At 55.4% G+C, this 26,433-nt stretch overlaps 1 protein-coding gene across 4 annotated transcripts in view; it reads right to left on the bottom strand.

Annotated features, from left to right (window-relative positions):
* Positions 1-25,421, bottom strand: part of MYO7A (myosin VIIA) — a gene marked incomplete at its 5' end in the record, with an annotated part of 87,956 nt that extends 62,535 nt beyond the window's left edge. For 3 of the 4 annotated variants that reach the window (XM_081238637.1, XM_081238638.1, XM_081238639.1), the window contains 13 exons: positions 3,862-3,968; positions 7,267-7,402; positions 7,857-8,067; positions 9,053-9,195; positions 9,958-10,077; positions 10,605-10,681; positions 11,397-11,550; positions 12,745-12,858; positions 13,136-13,278; positions 13,365-13,486; positions 13,973-14,157; positions 21,183-21,335; positions 25,311-25,421. In XM_081238637.1, the coding sequence (XP_081094763.1) occupies positions 3,862-3,968; positions 7,267-7,402; positions 7,857-8,067; positions 9,053-9,195; positions 9,958-10,077; positions 10,605-10,681; positions 11,397-11,550; positions 12,745-12,858; positions 13,136-13,278; positions 13,365-13,486; positions 13,973-14,157; positions 21,183-21,335; positions 25,311-25,409 (1,764 nt within the window). Of the gene's footprint in view, positions 1-3,861; positions 3,969-7,266; positions 7,403-7,856; positions 8,068-9,052; positions 9,196-9,957; positions 10,078-10,604; positions 10,682-11,396; positions 11,551-12,744; positions 12,859-13,135; positions 13,279-13,364; positions 13,487-13,972; positions 14,176-21,182; positions 21,336-25,310 lie in introns of all 4 variants that reach the window. The other variant, XM_081238636.1, reaches the window with a different exon arrangement.
* Between the last annotated feature and the right edge of the window lie 1,012 nt (positions 25,422-26,433).

Raw genomic sequence — 26,433 nt, 5'->3', positions numbered from 1 at the left:
GTTTCTGTCGCCCACTCTCCACACCGCCCTCCACTCCACTATCGACACAGTGATAGTGAGTGAGTGAGGCTGTTAAAACACAAATCCAGTCATGTCTCCCCTCCCCCAGCCAGCTCAAAATCTTCAATGGCTCCCCAGTCCACTCAGCATGAATGCCAAGGTCCTTTGTAAGAACCCACATACCCCACAGGACCTGGTCCCAGTTACTTCCAGCCTCTCCACCACTTTATTCCCTCCCTTCCAGCCATCCCTGCCTCCATGCTCTTCCCAGGGCAGGTTGGGGCTTAAAAAGCACCTTAGGGTTTTGCACTTGCTGTTCCCTCTCTCTGCGATGCTTTTCCTCCAGAATGCACGTGGCTGGCTTCTTCACTTCCTCACCAACCTCTCAGTAAGGCCTTTCCTGACCCCTTATTCAAAACTGCAAAGCCCCACCACCAGCATCCTTCCCTCCTTCATTTTTCCCCATCTCATAAGTCACCATCTGACATTATGTAATCCACTTATTTATTTGCTTATTAACTATTTCCTCCTTCTGCTAGAGCACAAGCTCCACGAGGACAGAGGTTTCTTTCTGTTTTGTTCACTACTGTGTCCCCAGCACAATGACGATGTCTGACATATAACAGGCATTCAGTAGGTATTTGTGATGGAAGGAAGGAATGAGTGAATGGGGCCTATGATCCCAGGATCTGCGCTCACTTCCCTGGCCACTTAGTTTCTGATTTGGTTTAATTTCATTGAGGGGAAAGGTCATCTTTTCCGACATTTGTTGTTTTCTGGGATAATCCACAGATAACTAGGGATGGGGTAAAGGCAGAAGTGAGAAGTCCAAAGGTGAGCGTTAAATGATGCCTCGGAGGGGATGTGAGGCGCAGGCACCCGAGCATGACGTGGTTGGGGCTGGGAAGTCACTGTCAGGAGGGGCCACCTGCATAAGGAGTGAACCAGCGTCCCGTGGACTCAGGGCGCCTGGGTCATGTGCCTGGGGCTGGGGGTGGGGTGGTGTCCCGCCCTGGAAGAGCCACCCCCTCTGCTGCTCCCTCCAGCGGCAACGACTGGGGTGGGGCTGCCTGGGGCGCCCTGAGGAGGCAGACACAAGAGTCAAAAGGGTGGAAATTCAGGGGCTGGGGACCTGCGCAGGACACAGGTCAGATCACCGGAAGGATGTGGGCCCTCACTCTAAGGAGAGCGCTGCGGCTAGTACACAGTCATCCAGTAAACTGACTCAGCATCCACACTTCACCAAGCCCATTTCCTTGTTCCTTTAACAGAGCTATCATGTTTCCAACAGTTACAAAGCATATTTTCTTTCCTTGAGGCAAAGCTTGCAGATAGCACGGTACGATGAAAAGGAGCAGGGACAAGAAAGCCTCACTGTAGCCCTCACTTGTACGTGACCTTGGCCAAGTCCCTGCACCTCCCTGAGACAGACCTGGAACCAATCCCTGTGTGTTACCAGCTGTGTGGCTTCTAGCAAAGACCTTGGCCTCTCTGGGCCCCAGTTACTTAACCTGTAAGGTAGGGGCCACAGTAATTACTCACGGGGGTGCCTAAGTGGGCCAGAAGAGTAGATGTAATTGGTATCAAATCTGTCACTGCCATGTTCTCATTCTGTGCTCCAAATACACCCTCGGGAGCGGGCCACTTCTGGACACCTCACAGTCTCACACTTGGACCTCTCCACGGTTCCTCAGCAAGTGGGTTCTATTCCCAGAGTTCAGGGAAGGAGGCTTAGAACAGGAAACTTCATGGAGAGGTCCTCACATGCCTCCACGGGCTTGGCAAAGAGAAGTAGGAGGAAAAGATGGGTTCAGTGTCTTCCGGGACTGCCCAAGACCAGGACGAGTGGGTAGGCCTGGTAGGGGCTGGGCTGGCGTCTACAGAAGGACAGGAGAGACTGGGGGAGAGTCCAGAGCCACACCTGTCTCACCAACACTGCGACCGGCAGTTTGCGGGCTTCACGTTGGGGACTGCCGGTGCTGGAGCTCCAGGCGCCTGGGCCCCTCTCTGGTGGTGGCCCTATGTTCATCCCATCAACCAGCTGGGCCACAGTGTTGGCCTGGGGCCGACCGTGGGCAGAGGACAGAGGCCTCCTTCCAGACAACCTAGCTGCTCTTGATGTGCTGGGGGCCCTGCACTACCACTGTGGTTTTGTGATTTGTGCCAGAACTCTGCAAGGCACCAGGCAGCAGGGGGATGCCAGACATGCAGGAAGGAAGGGGGACACAGCGTTAAGAGCGAATGTGAGAGGATGTCAGCATTAGGCAGAGGGGAAACTGAGGGCTGAGAAGAGAAAAGGGAGGCGGAGGGACGGCAGAGCTATGCTGCTGCTAAGGGTACTCAGCATCTTTGGGGCCCAAAGCGCCTTGGGAGCCACGCACGACCTGCAGCTGGGGGTCAGGACACACCAGGGATGGTGTTCCAGGGCCTAAGGAGGTCAAGGGGCAGGGAGTGGCTTCTAGTCCCAGCTCCCCCGGATGCTGTGACTGGGAGTGAACCACACTCCATCTTTGAGCTTCAGTCACCCATCTGCAAAATTCAGAAAATACCACCTGTCCCTCCTGATCCACAAGGTTAATCAGAGGATCTGACTGAGTCATGGACGTGGAAACCCTTAGTAGGGCCTGATGGAAGGAGCAGGCCTTGATGCCTCCAAGAGATTCCGTGGAGGCAGAGAACTTGGGAGAGAAGGGTTTGAGTCCCAGCCCTGTCCCGATACACTGGGCAGGTCTCACCTCGTTTTCTAGGGCTCAGTTTCCTCCTTTAAGAAACTGAGATGCCTGAAGTCCACACAACAACTCAGAAAACAAAAATCAAAGCACTCCACAAAGCACTCCACAAAAACGCACACTCCAAAACAATAAAGAAAAAAGGGTCCTTTCCCGAAGCCTCAGTGCCGCAGGGGCTGAGGACACAGCCCAGCCCCAAGGGCTGCTGAGGCCTCTCCCGCCATCCTCCGGCCCCAGGCTGGGGTCTTTTACCTTCGCAGAAGCTGCTGACTGGCGGAGAGTGCCCGATGAATAACCACAGAGAAACTACAACAGGAACCACAGTGCACGGCGAGATGGGGTGGGGGGCAAGGAGAATGTGGCGGGTCAGAAAACAGGGAGCAAAATCCACCAGGGAGAGAGGACAACCCTCAGGGCAGTGGTCTGGGCTTCTGGGAGGCTGGGGGCAACACAGGCAGCAGGACAGGCACTGAGGGGGCAGCGGCTCTGCCCTCCCTCTGAGCCTCCATGCACTCTCCAGGAAGCCATGGGACAGGAGGAAAATATGAAATAAAAAGGCATATAATCCTGCAGGAAACAAGTCCACCCATTGAGAAGGTGGTGGAATTGGGATTTGAATCTGGCTTGAGCCCACTACTACAGAGTCCAGGCTGACACTCTAGGGACAAAGGAAACATCGAGGGTGGGAAATTCTCCACCCGCTCCCCCAATATGGGGTCCAGGGCTGGTGCAAATATGCCGTTTGTGCCCATTTCTCTGAACACCCACACCTGTCCGCGTCCTCAAGGCTGGACGTCCCCTCTTTGCCCGTGCTCCCTGTTGGCTGCTGGAGGTTGGGGCGGGGGAGGGGACACCCCATGGAAAACCAAGTCCTGATTAAGCTCTGCTCTGCAGCATCTCACGTGATCCTTCTCTAGGCCTTGCACCCAACCCACTCCCCCTCATTAGTACAAGAGGACCCGATAGGAGGATCTTGGAGGCCCTCCAGCCCCTCCCGGAACCACAGCAAAGCACCGCCCCTGCTCTATGGCCAGAGGAGCTCAGCTGAAGCCACTAGACAAGGGGGCACCTAGATACCGGCCTGGCTTCTGGGGGCCCTTCCTGCCCAATGAAAACCACACCCCGACATTACCATGGCGACGTCAGTCTGGAAGATCTGCTTGATGAACTTGTTCCTGGAGGAGTGGACCAGCTGGATGATGTCTCCATGCAGGGTGTCCCGGTTCTTCTCCAGGAAGCCTGGGCAGCGGCAAAGAGCAGTCACACCTCGCCAGCTCCGGCAGCCTCCCCCCGACAAGACTCACCCCTTCCCCGAAGCCACAACGCCTGGTCCAGGAAGACCCTCAAAATCCACCTAGTTCAACCACATCCACTTTACAGTTGGGGACTCTGGGGCCTGTAGAGGACGGTAGCTTGCTCAAGGTCACAGAGAAAGTGAGGGGCAGAGCCAGCACTGGAACTCGTCTCCCCAGCCTCACAGCCCACCTCTTCCCGGCCTGGCCAAAGAGGAGGGCAGGAAGTCTCAGGCCCCGGGAGGGAGCGGGGCACCTTGCCAACTCAACCACTGCAACACCTGAAATGCCAGCTTCAGTCTTTTGGACGAAGGTGAGATAGGCTGGGACCTGGGACCCTCTACTGGAGTGCTCGCACCTGGACAAACGTCTCCTCCAGCAACAAAATACAAAGAAACTTAGGGACTAAAAATAACCACGCATGTGCGATGCCAGCAACTGTGAACAATGAGATACAAAAAGGCCACAAACCGACTGCCATTCCCGAGCTGCTGGGAGAAAAAGCAGGGAACTGCCCATGACCCCTGCACACAGCACCACCAAGAGGGTGAGCTGACCACGTAAGCCCCCCCTCCAGCCCGACCCACCAATCCACCACCGCCCTCACCTCATTAAAGGGGCCAGTCCGCCCCCGCCCTCACCTCATTTAAGGAATCAGCCCGCCCCCGCTCAGGGAGTGAGCAAAGGCACCTGTTTCTTGTTCTCACTCCCTCGTGCTAAAGCAGCACAAACCCCTGTAAAGCTTGCCTGAATTTCTCGTCTGGCTTCTTACCAATTTCTGTTGATTAAAGAGTCCAAGGACCCAAGTTCAGTGACAAAGGTGTCAAAAGCCCTTGTTAAGTGTGTGCGCTGGGAGAGAATACAAGTTCATCTGGTACCAGCTAACAGTAAAGGAATGCATTTAAAATACCTTGTGTTTGGATAGTGCCTTCACAGGTGGAATGCTCACAACTCCCCCTGTATATGCAGGACAGGTGGAGATTATCTTCCCCACACTCACAAGGAAAGAAATTGATGTTCAATTTCTTAGCTTCTTGGTGTTCAAGAAGCTAAGCGAATTGTCTAACGGCACACAGCAAGCCACGGGCAGAGTTAAGACCTGAGTGCAGGAGCCCTGGCACCAGCCCAGGGAGGCTCCCCTGCACCACAGAGACTCCAAAGAAAGCTACCATTACCAGGGACTGAGGACTTAGGAACTGGTTAATGGGGGGCCTTGCTAGCGTGGGGATGAAGATGAGGAGCCCAAGGGCCGGGGATGCCCGAGGAGGAGGAGGAACCCTGCAGAGAAGCAGCACTCCTTCCCCCAGGACTCAGGCTGCCCTGGCTGGCAGATGGCACAGAGACCCAGTATGGAGCTGCCCACCTGGCATCTGGGGAGGGGTGAGCTGCAGGTGGCACTCAGTACTGGAAGGGGGGCTCTGAAGTTGGGATGGAATTGTAGGGTCCTAATTAAAGCTCTATGACAGACTCACTATGGGACCCTAGGGAGGTCCCCTTCTGGGCCACAGCTTCCTTATCTGTTGAATGAGCATGATGCACCCATAAGCTCTAGCTTCTTTTTGGATCACCTAGCACCACACATGTCATAAATAAAATTTACTGAATTGAAACAGTGCCCTGTAAACAGAAAACACTGATACAATTGTTTAAAGTAGCTCAAAACTGAATTAGTGACCTTAGGCAAGTCATTTCCCTCTCGGGGCCTCAGTTTCCAAATCCATAAAAGTAGATGAGCCGTATGTTCCCTCCAGATCTAATAATATTCTATAATTTTATAACTGAGTAGAGTTTGCTCAATTTTCATTTTCATCTCCTCAGCAACATCATGAAGCCTAGTACATAACAGATGCTCAGTGAACGTTGGCTGGACTGAACTGAAAAAAAAACCCTCTCTTACTCCAAACAACAGATCTGTTTGTTTGTCCAACACTCCTTCAAACTTAACATTGGCTTTCTTCTTTCTAACAGGTGGGGCGGATTTAATGAGGGCTGAGCAGCCTTCTGATTCCATAATTGCCGCATGGCTTGCTCTACAGCCTTCTGGACCAACTCAACAAGGAAGTATGAAAGCAGTGGCTCTTTGCTTGTTCGTTTGGAATTTCACTGGCTTTGGCTGTGGGTGGGACCCTTTGGGACTGAAGGCGGGAAGGCAGACACATCCCACAGCTGATGCCCATTCAAGGCCAGCCCTTTGCACCAGGGTGTGAGGACTGCGGTTGGCAAGGGCAGCCTGCCCGCTTTTGACAGACCCTGTAGGAATTCCAAGTGGGGAAAACTTGACTGTTTTCTGACCTTCTTCCTCACTTCTAGCTTTAAAATGAGCCCAATTGTATCTCCCAGGAGAAAAGAAGATACATCTCCTTCAAAGACCACACTTGGTCGTGTTGCTCAAAGAGTTTTGGTGAGTAACTGGGCTAGTTCTAGGCCTGGCTTTGCAGCCAATAGGCTGTGTGATCTAAAAAAACGTGAACTTCCCCTTCTGAGACTCAGTTTCCCCATGTGCAAAAGAGCATTGAGCCCACCCAAAGAATTGAAAGCAGGGACTCAAAAAGATAGGTATACATCCATGTTCATGGCAGCACTATCCACAACAGCCAAAAGGTGGAAACAACCCAAATGTCCACCAACAGATGAATGGATAAATAAAATGTGGTGTGTATACACACACACACACACACACACACACACACACACACACACATAATGGAATATTATTCAGTCATAAAAAGGAAGAAAATTCTGACACATGCTGCAACATGGATGAACCTTGAGGGCATTATGCTAAGTGAAATAAGCCAGACACAAAAGGTCAGATATTGTATGTTTCCACTTATATGACGTACTTAGAATAGTCAGATACATAGAGACAGAAAGTAGAATAGAGGTTATCAGGGACTAGCGGGTGGGGGGAGGATGGAGGGTTATTGTTTAGTGGGTACAGAGCTTCTATTTGGGGTGATGCATAGGCTCTGGAGAGTGGTGATGGTTGTACAATATTGTGAATATACTTAATGCCACTGAACTGTAGACTTAAAAATAGTTAAAATGGTAAATTTTATATTACATATATTTTACTATAATTTTTTTTAAATCCATAAAAAAGAAGCACTGAGACCAATGCTTCCTAACATCCCTTCCCTCCTTGTATTCCAGGGCCCTGGTCTCTGTCCTGGGCTGGAGAAGGGGAAGGAAGGGAGGGGACACAAGCAAAGGGAGACAGCCAGCCCCAGAGGGCCCACCTGTACCTTGAGTCTCATAGTAAACAACGCCCGCAAAGTGGTTGATCCCAAACTGGGTCTCGTGGTTGTTCTTGGGGGGAATGTAGTTCGAGTTGAGCTTGTGCTGGGAGTTCAGTTTATGCAACATGGTGGTGTCTGTGCCCTGTGGGAACCAAGCAGCAGCTGTCAAGCCCACCCTCTACTCCCCGTCGTCCCACTCTCTCCACCAGGCCCTACTGCCTTTCCTGCCCCCTGTCTTTTCACCCCCTCTTCTGTTTTTCCCAACAGCTTCCCTCCCTTTATTTATTCCCCACACAGGAGCTCTCTGGGCCTCCATTTCCCCATCTGTTAAGTGGGTGAATTGGAATTACACAACCTTGAAAGTACATTCCAGCTTCGAAAATCTATTTCCCATGATTAAAATCATGAGAGCAGCCCCTCCCCCACTCCAGGACCCACTGGACCGTAGGTAATTCCCAAACGTCAGATGAGCGCACTTGAACTGGCCCCAAAGCTGCTCTGAGAGGCACGTATCATTAGTCCCATTCCACAGATGAGGAAAGCGGAGGCTCAGATTGTGGAAGGGATGTGTCTGCCCCGCTCCGCTGCAGGCCCACCTTGGGGAACTTGCTCTCCTCATCGATGAGGGAAATGATGTTCATGGGCTTGTTAGCGATCATGTCCAGGGCGTCCTGGTTGTCTGTGAACTCGATGTGCAGCCAGTCGATGCTCTCCAGGTCATACTCCTCCTGTTCCAGCTTGAACACGTGCCGCACGAAGAACTGCTGCAGGTGCTCATTGGCGAAGTTGATGCACAGCTGCTCGAAGCTGCAGGGAGGGGTGCAGGGCACAGGTGGCAGCGGGAGGCAGGGGGATGTTCAGGCCCTGCCTTGCTGCTCAGGGGCCGGCCCCAGCTTGGTGTGCAGTGTGCCCCTGGGACTTCCAATCTCCGAGGTGAACCAGCATTGCAAGTCCAACCCCCTCCATTACCAAAGAGGACACGGAGGCCCAGAGAGGGCACAGCACTTGCCCAAGGTCACTCAGTGAGTCGGAAGGAGAGTTAAGGCTGGAGCCCTCTTCCCTGCATGACCAGGCCCTGGGAGAGGGCAGGTGGATGGGCACCACGCCTCTGGCAGAGCACCTGGGAGAGGAAGAGCCAAGGCGCTGGGGAGGGGCCTCAAAGAGGGATCCAAAGCGTCAGCAGACATGGGAGGGGGGCTCGCGAGATTTGGCAAGAAGGGCCTTGACAGTGACATCTCTGAGCCACCAACTCAGTGCTCTCCCAGGTGACAGACACTTCATGTGTTCAGTGTGGGCGTTTTGGTGGTGTGGAGGGCTTTGAGACATCTGAACATTACAGGAATTGAAGTGACTTGCCTGGGGTCACACAGCTAAAAAGTGGGGCAGGGCTGGCTGCCTCCAGCTCCAGTGTCCACCTGGGCCTGCTCCATCCATCTGCCCCTCACACAGCTCCCAAGTGGGACACCAGCTATGGCCAACACCCCATCTCAAGCTTGGCTCAGGCCCGGCCTCACCTGCTTTGAGGCACCTTGGAGCTTGGACACTGGACTGATGGGCAGCGGGGACCAGAGTGTCTGTGATGGTGTAAGAGCCTTCGCTCCACCACCCCAGCTGGCCTCAGCTGACCCAGGGCCTGGAGGGGACAGGGCCCCAGAGGGTGTCTGGAGTCAAATTTTCCAACAGCCTGGCAGAGTGTGCTTGGAGCCAGCTAAATGTAGTTTAAAGGGAGAAATTTGACACTTAAGTCCATGTTGTAGAAGAAAATTCCCACAGGACATAGCCCATGTGGTACCTGTTCACAGCAAAGTTCTCGAAGCCAAAGATGTCCAGGAGGCCAATGGACCGTCGAGAGTTCTTCACTTCCTGGGAGGGAGGCTTGTAAATTGCTGCGTTGATCTTGTCCACAATCCACACAAAGAGCCGCCCATAGATCCCCTGAGGGGAGAGGCAGCCACGTAAGCCACAGGGTGCAGCCACAGCCTCCCAGGAGGACTGGCCAGGCTCCTGGGCCTCAGTGGCCTCACTCCAGCCCCTTCCTGCTGCACGAAACCCCCAAGCTTTTATCCCAGCTGCTCCCTCTCCATGGAGCACCCTCTCCTGCTAGAACAATTCCTGCCTGTCTTTCAAAGCTCTGTGGAGATGTCAGCTCCACCAAGGAACTTCTCCTGACCTCACGCAGTTTGCGTTCCCATCTCTCCAACCACCTCTGTCTCCCCTTCAGCTCTGATTATCACGAGGGTCCCAGAGCCCAGCACAGGGCCTGGCACAGCGGAGGGGCTCAATGGATGACAAAATGGCAGGACTGGGGGGCCTCTCCACCCGACCCAGCCCCTCTTCGGCGGTCTTCGTTGGAGAGATCAGAGAGGGTAACCCCTGGGCTGGGAATAGCACAGCAGACGGAGTGACCAAAGATTATGATTCAGCATGAAGCAGGCCAGGTGTGGAGGGCCTCAGGGCACCAGAGCTGTTGGGGCCGCTGAAGAGCACAACTCCCAGCCCCTTGTGGGATAGACGAATGAAGGCTCCGGGGAAGGCAGACTCTTGCCCAGGCCCCAGAGAGAGCCAGTGGCTGGAGCCGGACCCAAGGGCAGACCGGGGTCAAGGCCCAGATGTCCTTCCAGCTCTGTGGACTCCTCGGCCCCCGTCCATGAACAGCCCCACCTCCCGTGGGGCGGGGAGAGCTGGCAGCCACTCCACCTTGACGAAGGCGTCTCTCACGTCCAGCGCCTGCTCCCTGCTGAGCGGGGTGGACACCGTCTCCCCGCGGGTGATGAGGGTGCGGCTGGTCAGGCAGTTCATCAGGTCTGGGGGGTTCACCTAGTGGGGCAACATCCAGGCACCCACTCAGCGCCCGCCAGCCTGCCCCTCCCTCCATCACACCTAGAGCCCCTCCCACTTTCCACCAGGCCTGACTCAGACTCTGCCCTCCTCGGCCACATCCTCCCCAGTCATCAAACCCACCCAAGGGCCGCTGAGAAGGAACTGCTCTCTCCTCAACAGCCCCCTCCCATCGCCCCAGCATGTCCCCTGGCCCTCCGGCACTGGCTTTGACTCTGGCTTTATTTATACCAGTTTTCCAACTCGAGGCAGAGCCTAGTGAATCTTTACTACAAGACTGACTGACCCTCTCAGGGCCCCCCCATGCTCCCCACCCTCCCCAGGGGCAGCCGCGCTAGGTCTCCACTCCTCCTCTGGGTCCAACACAGATCCTGCACACAACTGGTTCTCAACGTCGAACTTCTAGAACTCTCCAAGCAGAGGGCCCCAGCTCCCTGAGCCTGAAGTCAAAACTGCTCCTCTGGGAGAAAGAGAAGCAGCTGAGGGGACAGAAAGCTCTCACTGACCTCAAGCAGAGACGCGGCTGTGGCCAGGGACGGGGAGAAGAGGACCTCGCAGGCATCCAGGTTTTCAAACGTACGGTCTGTCAGCAGCGCCAGGGCACAGCGTCAGGCAAGAGGGGGTGGGCGTGGGGGCAAAGGGACAGTCTAGCGGGACAGGGCGGCTCTTGTCTCAAGTCTCAGGGGGACTGCCCTGCCCACAGAGGGCATCAGCACCATGACTAAATGTTTTTCTGGGTTAATATCAGTTTGACAAATGTTGTCACCATGAGCCACGGGCACCAGGAGGGTAGGGAGCACGTATGCCCAGCATCTGGCTCCATGCCTGACATCCAAGTAGCAGACACTGGCAGTCATGGCCCCCTCTCCCATGACCCCCATTCCAGACCCCCAGAGCAATCAGGGGCTCCTGAGACAGGCTTGGAGAACTTGTCTAGCTCTGTGCCTGATACCACCTGCCCTTCGCCAAATGCGCCCTGCTCTCTCAGGCCTCAGGACCTTTGCACAGGCTCTTCCTCCTGCCTGTGCATGCTTTCTCCATGTCTCTTAGTCTTCCAAGACTCACTAGACTGTGAGCTCCTTAGAGCTGGGATCATTCATTCATACTGAGCAAACATTCCCAGAGCTCTTACTCTGTCCTGGGACCATGCTGGGCACCAGGGCAAGAGCAGAGTGGACGTGGTGCCTGTCTCAGAGGACCACCTCCCAGCCTGGCACATTGCTGGAGTGTCAGATGAGTGAATGTGTTCCCTTTTCTAGGCTGCCTTCTTTTCTGAAGATGGCTGTTTGGTCACTCACCCTCATACTTCAGGTTGCCCAGGTGCAGGATGGCGGCCAGGAGCTTTGAGATCTCCCAGTTCTCCGTGTCAGTGAACATGAGCACCTTCATGGCCGAGCGGATGTTGGCATACTCCTGGCTGTCCTCGCGGCCCTCACAGGTTGTGCAGTTACCCTGGTGGGAGTGGGTGGGAGAGTGGGGTGCAGAAGGGTGTCAGGGGGGCCACAGGTACCCACAGAGAGGCAGTGCCTGGGCTGAAGGGCCCTCCCTGCCTGGCCAGGCCAGCCTGGGTTTCTGAGCACTGACTTCACCTATGACTCCTCCAGGGAGTCTAGAAAGCTCCTGGCTGGTCTTCTCACGAATACATTTCCCACATCTGGGATGCCCCTTCTTCCCGTGAGTGAGAGGAGCCGGGTCACTGATGCCAGGCCTGCCCCCGTCACCCTGCCTGGCAGTCACAGCACCCAGGCCTTACCTTACCCCTCTCCCACCATGGACATCCACCCTCAGGAACCTGAACCCCTCACAAGGTACAGCCTGGGGTAGAAGGTGGGAGGTGGTAACTACAGACAGGCAGGGCATCACCTGGGGTCTGCCCCATTGTGTGTGCCTATGAGACCCGTGTGTGCACGTGTGTGTGTGTGTATCCAAGTGTGCCAGCCAGCTAACAGAAGTGTCCAGAAAGGCCTGCCACACCTACAGTACACAGACATACACACACACACACACACACACACACACACCCCTTGGTTGCCCTCAGGTGCCATAGCCCACACTTGTGTCCATGTGGCTGGCCCACCTCAGGTCCAGACAACCAGGCATGGGCTCCCCCCAGGGTTAGGGAAGCTGGTGGCCCCAATCCAGCCTGCTGTGTGCATGGCCCACCACTGGCGCTGAGTGGCAGCCATGGCCTCAGGCCCACTTTTCCTTTATGGCCAGACAGCAACAAGAGGCTGGCACCAGGGCCCTGCAACCAGCAAGCCCCTGAGGCTGAAGCCACAGCAGGCTGTACCCTACAATCCTTGGGGCCCTGGCAGAGGTCCCAGTCTCCACGTCCTCAAAGAATAACGTATCACCTTACATGTGTGCAGGCAGGGCCAGGTGTGTGTACACGTGGGCATGTGTATGTCTATGCGTCCCTGGGTCTGGGACATCTACACATTTAGGAATGTGTGTGCCTGTGGTGATAATTCATCTAGATGTGTGTACCAGCAGGTGTGTGCCCACGTGGGGAACAGGCCTTATGGTGGGCTGGGGCCAGTCAGAGGATGGAAGAAAGCCCACAAAGAAGTTCCTACCCACCAGGCCTGGAGCTAGGGAGGGGCTGGGACGGTGTCCCCCTCCCCGGGTGCCCCACCTGGGCCTCACCATGGCCAAGTAGTTATAGTCCGTGGCCTGGCCCAGGCCCAGCTTCCTCTTCTGTTCCTCACTCATGCCCTCCAGCATGCAGTAGAACACGTGGTAATTCCTTTCATCGGGGGCCTAAAAATGGGAGCACAAGGTGTTGGGGGATGGGAGGGCAGGAGAAGGCCATCCGGAACCAGACAATCAAGCGGACTGTAAACAGTTTACTATGTTAACAAGTGCCTTTCATGAAAAAGTCCCCATGGGTGGGTTTCCTGCTGGGATTTCAGGCACTGAGGCAAGCGCTTGAGCAGCAACACAGGGACAACCAAGGCTATGCAGATGGTGTGCACCCCACACCCCCGAGGCTGGGGCTCCTGCGCAGGTACAGCTCCGCCCAGGGGCTCAGGCCCACCTGGCGACAGACACGTGACTTCTCCAGCAGGTACTGCTCGATCCTGGCGCCCTCGATGGCGCCCCGCTTGTTGAAGTGGATGTCAATGTACTTCCCGAAGCGGCTTGAGTTGTCGTTGCGAATGGTCTTGGCATTCCCAAATGCTGCAGGGTGGGCAGACGTTCATGGGTCAGGGTCGGTGTCAATCGCCCCCCAGCCCCCCAGCCCCGCCCTGAGAGCCCGGCCCTACCTTCCAGGATGGGGGTGGCTTCCAGCACCTGCTGCTCGATCCACGAGTGCTGCCCACTGATGGCCGCCAGGAACTGCAGGATCAGCTTTGTGCTCTCCGTCTTCCCTGCCCCAGACTCCCCACTGCAGAGGAGCCCCAGGCAGAGGCAAAACCTGTTACTGCCCTAAACTGCGGCCCCCCTCCAACCAGCTGCCTATCTGTAAAATGGGCTGACACTAAGGACCTTCCAGGCCTGGGGAAGGCAAAAGCAGCTCAGTGCCCTGCCACAGCTAAAGGTTACTTTCTTTCCCCTTATTCAGACACACACACTCCTCCATCCATACTGCCACCCAGCATAGCACGAACTAGATGCTCGATCAATGCGTTGTTGTTTTACCCTCTGCCCAAGAGAGAACAGGAGCCTGAAGTTGCAACTGAGCGTAATTTAACAGGAGCCAGCAGTAAACAAGGTTGGCCTCAAAAGTTAACATGAGCTTTGGTAGCATTAACAGAGGTATAAGGCCTGGGAAAGGGGAGGTGATTCTCTATATTATGAGGCATTAGCAGAGCACAGAGCAGGAGTTCTAGGGGCCAAGCCTGGAGCTCCATGCCGGTCCTGGGCCGCCCACCTGATGATGCAGCACTGGTCACGGCTGTTGCGCTTCATGTTGAAGTAGCAATTGTCAGCAATGGCAAAGATATGTGGGGGCATCTCCCCAATCTTCTTGTTGGTGTACTGGCGGATGTGTTCTGGCGAGTAGATAGAGAGCAGCTGGTAGGGGTTCACAGCCACCAGGATGGAGCCCGTGTAGGTCTGTGGGCAACAAGGAACAGGGAGCTCACCCCTTCCCATGTGGGAGGCTCTGACTCTAGAAAGCGCTCAGGCTCTGCCCTGCTCCGTCCCTCTGGAAGGGACAGCACTGGCTTTGGCGTCACGTGGATCTGGGGTCAGAATCCTACCTCCCTACGAGCTGGGGGTGGGGCCTTCAGATTAGCACTGGGTGGGGCTCGCAGTAGGTGCTCAGAGACATTTGATGAAAGGAGGGAGGAAGTGGGGAGGGAAGGAAGGCGGGTCTCAAAGCCTCAATTTCCTTATCTTTATCCATAAAATGGGCATAACATAACTGTTTATGAAAGGAGATGGTGGACTTTAAAATTTATAGCACACGGTAGGTAATTCTCAAATGCTGGCTCCCATCTTCGCCTCCAAACCCTGCATCCCAAACTTTCAGAGTAAAATTCACAAACTGGACCTTTCCGGAGTGGAGGAGTTGGGTTGGTGAGGGGGGAGTGGAATGAAGCCATAAAGAGCTAAAGGGGCTGGGTGGGCCCCAGTCTCTGCAGCACTGCCCCTGTGCTCTGGGGGACAGAGCGCCTCCAGCCATCCCAGGCAGCGGGGACACACAGGCCAGACACACCTCAGAGAGCCTTCTGGGGGCTTTCTCTCCTCGGGCTCCTCTGTTAGGGCACCTATGTGCAAAATTTCCTGGTGTGGGCCCGGGCCCTGCCACACAGGGGACAACAAGGCCTGGCCCTCCTGCCGCCAGGACACAGGGAGGCCCTCAGAGGTTACTTCTCCTTCCCTGCCCACCTCTCCCCGCTCCAACTCAAAAAGGTCAGGTCCAGCTTATAAATGGTGACGGAACTATTGACATCTGGGCCCGGAGGGGTTGAAGAAAGATGTGGCTGTGCAGGGGAGGCAACAACCCTGCCCATCCCCTCCCACCCAGGGCCCAGTGCATCATACCAGAGCCCCAGTCACGCCCTAGCAGCCTCAGCCCAAGGTGGCCGTGCAGGGAAGGCGCTGCTGCCAGCACCGCATGCCAGGGCAAGTGCCCACCCCGGGGGCAGGTGTGGCCATGCAAAGCTCAGCCCTGGGCTGAGCACCCCAGACCCAGGCTTCTCTCCTGCCAGACATTGCCCTTTTGGGCCCCAGTGGACTCTCCTCTCCCCCTGGTTCTTCCTACCAGCTAGACTCCGGTAACCAGCTAGGAGAGACAGCCACAAGGAACATCCCTTTGGCAGATCACTTTGCTTCTCTAAGCTTCCGTTTGATCATCTGTAAAAGGGAGATGGTTAACACCCACCTCCCAGGGTTGTCGTAGAGACCAAAGGGCACAACCTCTGACAGGTGTCTGGTACAGAGGCGGCTGTCCACAAGTGCTCCCTTCCTTTCTTCTGAATACTTCCTTAACAAAGCGATGCTCAGCGACCTGGCCCGTGATCACCACGTGGCCTCGGGCCAGCTAGGCTCCGTGCTGTCATTCAAGAACCCTTCCCTGAGGCACGTGGGGAGGCTGACAGCCACACGCTGGGTGGCAGGGAGGGAGAGCCTGGGGCCCTGGCAGCTCGTACCAGGCACACGGATTCTTTGTGATTGGGGGGGGTGGACAGGAGAGTGGAGGGCTCGTCAGTGGGGATCAAGCACAGAGGCGTAAAAGGACAGGACATCTGGGAGGATTGCTGGGAAAAGGTCACCCTGGCAGCTGGGGAGAATGAATAGCAGCTACAGACGCAGAAGGCAGAGACACTATTTCAGACCCAATGGACCCATCGACAGGGGGAGTCAGAGCCAGACCGAGGTGGCCCTGAGGACAGACCAAGCGCAGGGCAAAGGGAACGCTGAGATGCCACAAGAAGCCTTCCAGGGGCTGGGCCTGGACCCTCTTCTCCCCCTCGCAGCTCCCATGGCCCCCTCTACTCTGCCCACAGCCCAGAGGGCCCTCCTGAGCACTAGACCCCTCAGCCCCCTCCCCCACTTGATGTCCACCAGCCTGTCCAGACAGGGGCTCACTCTCCCCTCCAACCCTACTCCTCCTCTGCCTCCCGGCTCGGCCAACAGCACCACCGCCATCCTTCATGGCCGACCTTCACCAGGGCGGGACGCCGGGAGGCCTCCTTCTCCTTCATAACAATGCACTTCGCTCCGTGGGCACAGCCACCTCCCCGGCCAGGTGCCTCCCCTCTGGGCTCCCAGCTTCCACACTGGCCCCTACAATCTGTCCTCCACTGGGAACCAGAGTCAGCTCAGAAAATCTGACTGTGTCATCCCCCTCCTGAAAACCCTCAGGAGATGCCCCATGGCCTCAGGACAAAGTCAATATCCTTCCCCTGCCCACAAGACCTCCGAGCCCTGGCCCTCGTTAGTTGCATCCCACAGCCAGAGGCTCCCTCCATATTAAACCTTCTGTTAAAAGCACCTCGCTCCATCCCCTGCCCCCTCACCCAGCTAATGCCTGCTCATCCTTCAGGTCCAAACGGAGATGAGTGCTCCCCCCCGCAGGAAGCCAGGCACCCTCCTGTGTGACCCATCACAGCCTCCATGGTCCCCTTCACTTGGCCCCCGACTCCTCCATAGTTCTGGTTCAAGGCCTCTGCCCCCCGGCCTCACTCCTCTCTCTACCTGGGGCCCAATACTGTGCATGGTGCGTAGGACACGCTCAGCAAACATTTGGCAAGTGAACAAATGAGTCACTAAATTAATGGATGGAGAAGAAATTCACTGCTGTCCACAGGAAACAGCAGGAAAAGGAGCTGAGGGGACAGGCCTGTCAGCAACACTGCGGCAGGCCTGCCTACGTTGACAGGAAGGATGGCCCGGGGCTGGGGCTAGTGGAAAAAGCACACAAGTGTGAGGAGAAATGCTATCATTTGTGTAGAAAAAGTTTTAATTATATATATATATATAATTTAATATCATATATATCATATATATATAGTCTTTCTCTTAGAGGATAAATAAGAAGTGAGTAGCAGTGGTTATCTCTGTGGCAGAAGGAATATTTTCCAATCTGTAGCATATATACCCATTTCAAACTAAATAATAAAAACGAAGCCTTTTCCTTCAGCGAGAGGACCCGGCCCAGCAGAAGGACAAGGACACACCACCTGCCAGGAAGATCCCTGCCGGGCGCAGGACTTGCAGCTTCCAGGCCATCTCTCTCTGTACTGTCAGGAGGCCACTGAGAGGTATAGTCAAGACGCCCCTTCTCAGATGGGAGAACTGAGCCTCCGAGAAGGGGCGGGACTTGCCAAGGTCGCACAGCAGATAAGCAGGGAGTGGGATGAAGGAGGGATCCTGGCACCAGGACCCCAGCTCTCGCCTCCCCACCTGGGCTCCCCCAAATCCCAGGAATTCACCTGTGAGACTGCGGAGCTGGCAGTGGGGGAGGTAAAAGAAGTGAGGGGCTTGGCCACTGCTGACAATGAGACTCAGGCCCGTCCTGCCTTTCTCTGGGCCTTAGCACCCATCCATCCCCTGAGGTTCTAGGCACTGCTCCCTGAGGCCCTCTGGCTCTGTCGCTCCAAGGGTTCATGGTCAGCAGAGAGTTAATGTCCAAATACCCAGCACAGGCCTCTTCTCAAGTCTCCAGGAATTAAGCCTGCCCTGTGGGCCCATGGGCTGGAGTAAGGAAGAGATAAGGATTATTCCCAAGCCAAGGACATAGCACACAGGTCCCTAGGGGCCCCCAAGTCCCCACGTGGAGATCAAGGAGCCTCTCTTGGGCCAGAGACACACCCCAGGAGACATGGTAGGAATCCACCTCCTCCAGGAAGCCTCCGGGCCTGCTAACCCTGGGGCCTCTCCCTTAGCAGACCATGGAGACCAAGACATACATCTTAGACACATACACCTTCCCAGTGTCACAGAGGCACCCACCCCATTGTGCCAAAGGGACGGCTGAGACCAGAAATGGGTAGGGACTCCCTAAAGGCAATCTGTCAAGACCTGGATCCAGGCCCCCCAACTCCCAGACCAGGGCTCCAGCCCGTGTTCAGCATCAGCCCTGCCACCTGTTGCCCGCAAGACCCAGGGACGACCCCTGGCCTCTGGGGCCACCCAATGCTAGGTGTCCTGTAAGGGCTCTGCCCCATGTAGGGTGCCTCGGGCTGACTTACGGCCCTGGGGGGCTGTCCCTCACGCGCCTGGGGCCAGGCCAGCTGGAGCAGGCAAGCCCTGGGCAGACAGTCAGGGACAGAGCGTCCTCCGGGCCCAAGGCTGTGAGTGGCCGTGGTAATCTGAGGAAATCCTGGGTGCATGGGGGTGTGCCCAGGGTAACCCAACCCATGAAGTGACCAGGGGTTGCCATGGTTAGGGACAGGTATGGTTTCTGGGTGGGACAATGGCCTGGCTGCTTCTTCCAAGATCTGCTCTAATCCTACTTCACGCACCCAGTCACAGAATCATAGAGTCAGCAAGTCAAGGAAACCTTCTTGAGCCCTACAGTTCTGGAGCACAGCTCCCCAGACCAACAGACACCCAGCATCTTAGGCCGACAGACTATCCAAGCTGGGCACCTTCCAGGTGCCATGACTTGATTTCCAGCCATGAGTCTCTGAAGGAGAAAGACAGCTCAGACACCTCGTGTGGGCTCCACCCCCATGCCCTCCCCACCTTCACCCAAAAATCAGTCAGAAAGGCTACTAGTGAAACTTCTAATGAGGCAAATGGTGCAGATCTCAGCATTCTCTGGAGAATCCACAAACCTCTAGAATTCTTTTCTTTGATCCCACAGTCAACCTAGGTAAGGCCTAATGCTCAGGCTGATTTCTCTTCCGGCTGCCAGCTAATCAGTCTATCCTCAAAACTTCACAAACAAGATTCACTGATCTCGGACTGTCTGAAGTTTTTTCCTCCTCTCTCCCTTTTGAATCCTGTTTTTGCCTCTGTTCTTTGATTCAGTCTACCAACCGACTCCCTCACTTACAAAGAACCAGTTTGCCGGCAAAATCACTAAACTACGTGCAAAATAACCAACTACATGCCTCTGAATTATTCTTAGACATTGTCCGCGGGGTCCCTGGTGGAAACAACTCCCATCTCACTCAGTTCCCCCCTGTGAAGCTCACCCCCGAAAGGAGATTGTGTCAGGACATCAGCTCTGCAGTGGCCTCCCTGGGCAGGCAAGTAGGCAGGCTCCCACTCACCTCCAGACCCAAGTGTCAGACTCCACCCAGGCCTGGGTGGATGGCCATGGAGAGCCCCTGGACCATCCTGTGTCCACCTGCTGTCCAGAGAGAGGAGGGAGGAGGGAACCACCAAGAACTGGGGTGCAGACACCAGTGGGTCCCATGGGATATCTCTGGCCTGGGCTCAAGTCCTAGCTCCCCCCCCACCATTGTCTACGTGACACTGCTCACACCTGGAGGTGCCATTGTGCCCTGCCCCCTGGATGAGGAAAGGAGTGAGAGGGGCTTTGTCGGTACTAAGGGTCTCCCTGAGAAAGCTGCTTGCTGTGCCTATGCAATCAACGTAGGTCAAGGGCCCAAGCACAGCCTCTTCTTGGGAGCTCAAAGCTGCAGAAGGACCCAGAGTGGGGAGGCTGGCAGAGGGCCTCCCGAGCAGCTGAGGCACCACAGTTCCAGGACTTCCGAGGGCCCGAGAGTTCCTTGCTGTGCTTCCTCAGGCTCCCTCAGACTCTCCCAGCTCTGTCTCCCCGGCTCCCCTTCACAGTCCTGACAAATCACTTACTTGGCACGGTCCTGCCTCAGGCCTTCGGTTCCTGCAGTGCCCCTTCCTGAACGCCATCTCCACCAGCAGTCAGGAAGTGACCTGGGAGTGAGACCTCACTCCTACAGACCCTGCGGAGCCAGCTCCGCACCTCTCTCAGGCACTTATCACCCCACACCTCCCCTGAGCATGCCCAGCCTGGGGACCTGGCTCAGGGGGCTCCCTCCTGCTCTCTCCTTGTTGTACACCCACAGCTTCCTTTGCCCCTGAGCTGCTTGGGCACACAGCTCTGGGCCTGGCTAAGCCTTATAGAGCCTCAGTTTCCCTGTCTGTAAAATGGGACTAGGTCAGCAGTTCTCAGAGTGTGGTCCAAAGACCCCTGAGGGTCCCAGAGACCCTTTTAGGAAGTCCATAAGGTCTCGCCTTTTCCATCCCCATATCTGTGAGGCCAGATTTTCTTCATACACTTCAGCCAAAACAATATCACATCCGTCTGGATGTGAAGCAGATACGAGAATCGGGTTGTCTTCTATTAAGTCAGATACTAAAAATATTTGAAAAAAAAGGAAAACAACGCCCCTCTTCTTACTAATTGTTTTATGTTGGCAAATATAGTTATTTTTCCTAAAAATACATTATCCTGTGATGGATTTTTTGTGGTTACTTTTAAATGTCTCAGTTAAATTTCTAATATGTTAAATATCCATAGATATAACCCAGATAAACAAAAGCTCTTTGAGGTCTTCAATAATTTTTAAGAACATAAAGCATTCCTGAGGCCAGAAAGTGTAAGAATCTCTAGACTAAATGATCTTGATGGGCCCTTCTTGTTCTGATGGTCTCTGAGCTCACCTCTTGGGATCAGCTCACTCCTGGCTGACTGAGATGCTCTTTATTTGTCCTCTTGAGTTTCAAGGTGGGGAAGTGTGGGGTGTGTGTATGACTGGTTCTAATTTCAAGGGTTTGGGGGATCAAGGAGCATGTCCATCCTCCATCCCCTTCAAGAGGACACAGACTTCCAACCCATCCTCTCTTGACCTTGAGGACCCGTGGCAGGTCCTGACCCCACAGCAAACCCAGGGAGAGCAGCAGATCCCCCATCTCTGGGCAAAGCACTGAGCCTGTCACGGTCTCCTCCCTGGTCTGGCCTCCCAGCGGTTTCAGCCCTACAGAGGCACATGAACCTTTGGAAAAAACCTCCCCGTTCTCCAATCACAGATCACATAAACCACAGCCCCAAAGAGAGGATGAGCCACAGACCCGAGCGGCTGTGGGCATGGGCTGAGTCCCTGGTCCCCAGTGGCCAGCTGCAGAGGCTGGGCAGGGCTGGCTGCAGGTCAGAGGGACTGAAAGTGGGCGGGGCTGCTGGCAGGCGGGGCGGCACTCACGTAGATGAGATGGTCTCGGTATCTAATGAGCAGGTTGCGCAGGATGCCCGCTTCGTTGAGGTCCCCCAAGCGGATCATGTCCTCCACGCCGTGGACCGACGTGGGGTGCATGGGCTTGATGTGCCTGGCATTCTGCGGGGAGATCCAGTGTTCCTGCGGGGAGGCACAGTGGCTCATGTAAGCTAGTTGCGTTCTCCTGGCTGCACTTTGCTAGGGAAGAGTCCCGGGAGGGACGGGAACCCCGGGTATCTGCGACCCCATAAGGGCCTCTCCTGTGGCCAAACACGATCATTTCTACCATCTATGAGGACGTTAGCGCCCACCCCTACCCTTCATGGACCACTCTTCCTCCTCTTAGGGGATTCTCTCTGCAGACCTAAGAGGTGGGCATGGCAGGGATTTTGGCCCTACCTTATGGTCGTCATAAAGGGGATTAGTCTCTCCAGTCACCTTACAGGATGGAGTGGAAAGTGTAATCATTGGCGTTAGACAGACTTGGCTTCAAATCCAAACTCCGATAAACAGATGCACAAGAATTATTCAGATAGTGCAATATATCCTGCTGCCACGGGTGGCAGACGGTTGCACACCTGGGCAATAGCTTTTGTTCTTTCAACAAGTGTGTGAAGCCGTGGTTTCCTCTGACCTCCCCCAGGTGGTCTCCAGCACCCTCTACTCGTGGCCCCAGCTTAAGTGAGAATCTCTCCTGTGCTCTGCAGTGTGGCTACAACCTGAGTCAAGCCTCCAAAGCCCTCTGGGGCCCCCTTCCTTGTTCCCAAATGCCGGAACCCTGGGAGCCTCAGGACCAGGCAGAAAGCTGACTGGTTCCCCAGGTTGGGGTCGGTGCCTCCTCTGGGCTCCCACATACCCTAGGTCTCCCATTGCAAGGCAATGGTCACTGCCACTGCTGGAGCGCATTGTGGCCCTGACCCCTCAGTTTTCCCCAAGGCTGGTTCCATGTCTGCTATACCCCTGGTTCACAGTGCCTCATATAGGGGCCAGGCACAAATGATGTGGCAGGGGATCCCTGATGAGACAGATGGCTGGCTGGGGACTACTAGGAACCAGTCTGAATTAAAAGCAGAGTCCTAGTCATGGAGAGACCCCAGAAGTCCCCTATTCCAGCCCCCTCACATCACATGAGAAAATAGGATCAGAGGACCACGGCCCTCAGAGAGGTGAGGGGCAGGCCAGCAATTGCTCAGGACTCCAGTTTCCCTGGCATTTCATGGCACCTCCTGGGCCAGGGCATTACATTCCAGGTCAGGCCCTCAGACAGCCCTGACATGAATGCGCCGGGTGGTGAGATCAAAGAACCTGCCTGGACTTTCCAACCCTGTGTGGAACATTCCTCTCTCCCACCCTATTTCTTGATAAAAGCTGATCCAATTGGAAAATTCCCTTTCCCTGACTCGGTCCTAAGCCCTGGAGTGGGCCAGAGGGGAGAGGGCAGGCTGTCTGCCTTCCCTGCTCGACCCCAGCCTCTGGTCCCATAATTCCTCCCCGAGACACTTCAGCACAGAGTTAAGGGGTGGCTCAGCCACTGGGAAACCTGTAGCCCTGTGCACGTCACTTTGCTTTCCTGAGCCTCTACAACCTCATCTATGAAATGGGAATGAGATTAACAATCCCTTTCTCTTGGAGATGTTGGGAGGGTTCATTGATACAATAATGGCCAACCTCTGTTTCACTCCTGCCAGGTCTAAAAAGCACTGGTGCCTGATAATTGCTCAACCAGTGCTGGGTATGATCACTTCAACATTTTCTAGTTTTTGTTGCAAAAGAGATGTATGTTCTCATTTGTTTCTCTTAACATCTCATCATGGAATTACCAGTCCCGTTTTACAGTGAGGAGTCACATTGGAGAGGTAAAGTGGCGTGCTCAGTGAAATGGCACAGCTGAGCCTTTCCCCACCGCTTTCCTGCACGGAAGGTCACCCAGCTGAGGTCAGCAGTGCTCAGGTCAACGTCCACAGACACCTACAGCACAGACCAAAGTGTAACCAGGGCAGAAACTGAGGCCTGGCCCTGAAGGCATACCAGCGAGAGACAGAGAGAGAACATGGCCAATTCTAGGGCCTGGGGGCACATTTGGGAAAGAGCTGGCCTGGCACTGAGCTCAGAGAGGCAGGGACCACGTGCGCTGTAGAGGAAGGGAAGGAGGGGTACATCTGGCAAGGAGAACAGCTTGGACAAAAGCAGAGCATTAGGACTCCAGTGAGGACTGGAACCATGAGCTTTCATTCATTTAGCAAGTCTTTACAGAGGACCTTCTCTGGGAGACTTTTTGTTGTGCTCTGGGGAACCAGATGTGATTCACCTGGTCCCTGCCCTCAGGCTGAGGGAGTCTGTGGGCAGACAGAGGGGTCAAAGATGATGGCCTGGACGTGGGGTCGGGGGGAGGGAGTGGGAGTAGGCAAGGCTGGTGAAAGGGGAGGCCAGAAGCCGCTAGGGGCCCAATGCCACTGAAGCAAACCCAGCCCCCTAACCTGCTCCCAGCCAGCCAGCCACATCCCTCCCCCCTCTGCAGCCCCCGTTCTCAGGGGGCAAGTGGGAGGGGACCTCTGGGATCCGGTGACACAGTTATGGGACACCATCTGACATGCAACATGACCCAGATGAAACTCAAGCCTGCAGGCAGAGTCCCTGGGCCCCACCCGGGGGGTCCAGGCTAGTTCGTGGGCCTGTGTGTGCTGCCAGCCAAATCCGTATCCCCCTTCTGAGGCTGCAACCTCACAGGGGCTTCCTAGAAGGCCCTGGAACTGGAGCCTCTGGAATGACGTTGCAGGCACTCCATTTCTAAAGCTCAGGGAACAAAAGTGTGGTTAACAGAACCTGAGCTCCAAAGTTGCCACTGAGATGCTGGGAGAGGAAACACCCACACAGAACCCAGAGGCCCCGGATCCTGACCCCAGCACCATCATTCACTAGCTGTGTGACTCGTCCTGAGGGTCCCTCTCTGGACTCCAGTTTCCCCTTGGGGTAACAGTTGCTGTCCTCTCTGCCTTTCACAGACACTGTGAGGACCTAAAGATAGAACTTGGGTCAAAGGGCTTTGCAAACCCCAAGGCGGGTATCCCTGGGGGCTGCAGGGATAACAGTGATGCCCCTGCCTCCTCCATGTTCAGTACCAGGCCTCCAGGGTCCTGAGCCCTCCCCTGGCCTTCAACAGAGCCTTCTTCTCCAAGTCACTGCACCCTCTTTCACCCCCATCAAACTAAGAGGCTAAGATGGGGACTGTCTCTATGCCCCCAGTGCCGGCCACAGCATTAGGCACAACCCAGATTACTGTGGAACCTAATCTCTCTGGTCCTCCATGTCCCCACTAAGCTGTACATGTGCCCCTGCCACATATACACATGCCATGCACATGCACACATGTCCAGAGTTCCCAGGCTTCCCCTCTGGGCCCTCATCAGGGCCACCTTCTCTAAGGCAGGACCCTGACTTAAGACCTTTCCTTCCCTCCCCAAGGCCCCACTCTCACTGTCTATCAAACTTACACTTCCTGTGACCCTTTCCTTCAGGGCCACAAGAGATAAAGCGTTCAACTCTTAGACTAATTCCAGGGCAGCGTTAGGGTGGACAATGAATTCGTGTGATGCCATAACCCCACAGAATGAGAACGGGCATTTTCAGACCACCTCACCCTCTTCTGAGGCATTCACGTGTGATCTCACATATAAATCTATAACCCTGTGAGGGTTCAGAAGGGAAAGAGATCTGGCCAAGGTTGCATAGCTAGCAGGTGGGCAGGATGGGATTTGAATCCAGTCTGTCTGACCCAAAAGCACCCCTGTACCTGAGGAGCTCCCAGCCTGGTGCCACCCCCTGCCCCACTGTACACACCGGTATGCCCACACAGACACACATTTCTAATACCAGGCAGAAGGGACTGAAGTGCTGGTGGAACTAGAACAGGTAGCCTGGGGCAGAAGGGGAGGTTCCCTCCCAGGGGGGTGATGGGGAAAGCTCCATGGGGGAAGGGGGTTCTGAGAGGCAGAAGCGGGGCACAGGCACTGCCTCCATCCCCCTGAGGCAGGTCACTGCCAGGCCCCTGCCTCAGGTCACCTGTCAGCCTGTGTCCCCCCGCAAGGCCTGGGGGTGGGGTGGCAGCGGGCTACTCACATTGCCTTCATCGTCCACCACCTGGATCTGCCCAGAGTCACAGAGCTTCACCACCGCCCCGATGGGCACATCAAACTCCTGCCCGGATCTCAGGTCCATCCAGACATAGTCCCCCTGCGGGTGAGAGAGGTCCAGGCCAGGTGAGCAGGGAGGGGGATCGGGTACTCCTTCCAAGCAGTCCTGTGCCCACCCCTCCACCACCAGAGGCTCTTGTGCCAACCACAGAAGAGGGAAGAAAAGGGAACTGGCACTGTGGAAGCCATGGTGCCAGGCCCTGGGCTGGGCACTAGGTAGTGTCATCAATCCCTCCTCTGGGGCAGCTGTTACTGTCCCCAATTTATGATGAGTAAGCAGAGGCTCAGAGAGGGGAAGAGCCAAGACCACACGGCTGGGCAGCTTCGATCCCAGGCCTGTCCAAAGCCCTGACCTCTCCCCAAGACTCTACATCCCACACATGTGCAGCAGACTCATTGAGGTTTAGGCAGAAATACTTCCCCTCTGTGCTACAGGAGGCGTACCCCCAGGACATTCAAACAGCCTTTGTCACCTCCTTGGTCAACACCCATAGTCATAGTTATGACTTTCCTGCAGTGATGCTGCTCTGTGCCGGGCCCCATGATATATGTGGGCATCGCTCTCAGCCACACCGTCTCCTGGCTTGTGGGGACATCCCGATCTGGGGCCAGGGGAGCATTATATTTGTGGCCCCTGCAGCGTTCAGCACAGGGCCTGGCTCCCACTACACGCTCAGTAAGGGTTCACAGAAGCCAAATCTACAACCCAGAGTCAGAAAATGGGCTCAGAACAACCACTTTCAGCACTGATGCATTCAACATGCATGTACTGAGCACCTACTGGGTACAAGGCACTGATGGATCTAAATGCTGGGGATCGAGCAGTGAGCATGGAGTCCACATGCTAGTTGGGAGGAGACAGAAAACAAACAACTGAGCAAGTACACGGTCACTTGGGATGGCGGTAGTGCTGTGATGGAAGTGAGCACACCAACGCTGGAGAAAGACAGAGCTGGCCAACCGGAGACTCATTCGCCGGGGAAGCCACTCTATGAAGGATACCTCTGAGCTGAGACCTGAAGGGCGAGAAGCAGTCAGCCTAGGAAAGA

The sequence above is a fragment of the Mesoplodon bidens genome (genome assembly GCF_964165515.1).
Source record: "Mesoplodon bidens genome assembly, chromosome: 7".
NCBI lineage: Eukaryota > Metazoa > Chordata > Mammalia > Artiodactyla > Ziphiidae > Mesoplodon > Mesoplodon bidens.
This window is presented reverse-complemented; position numbering and strand designations above follow the sequence as displayed.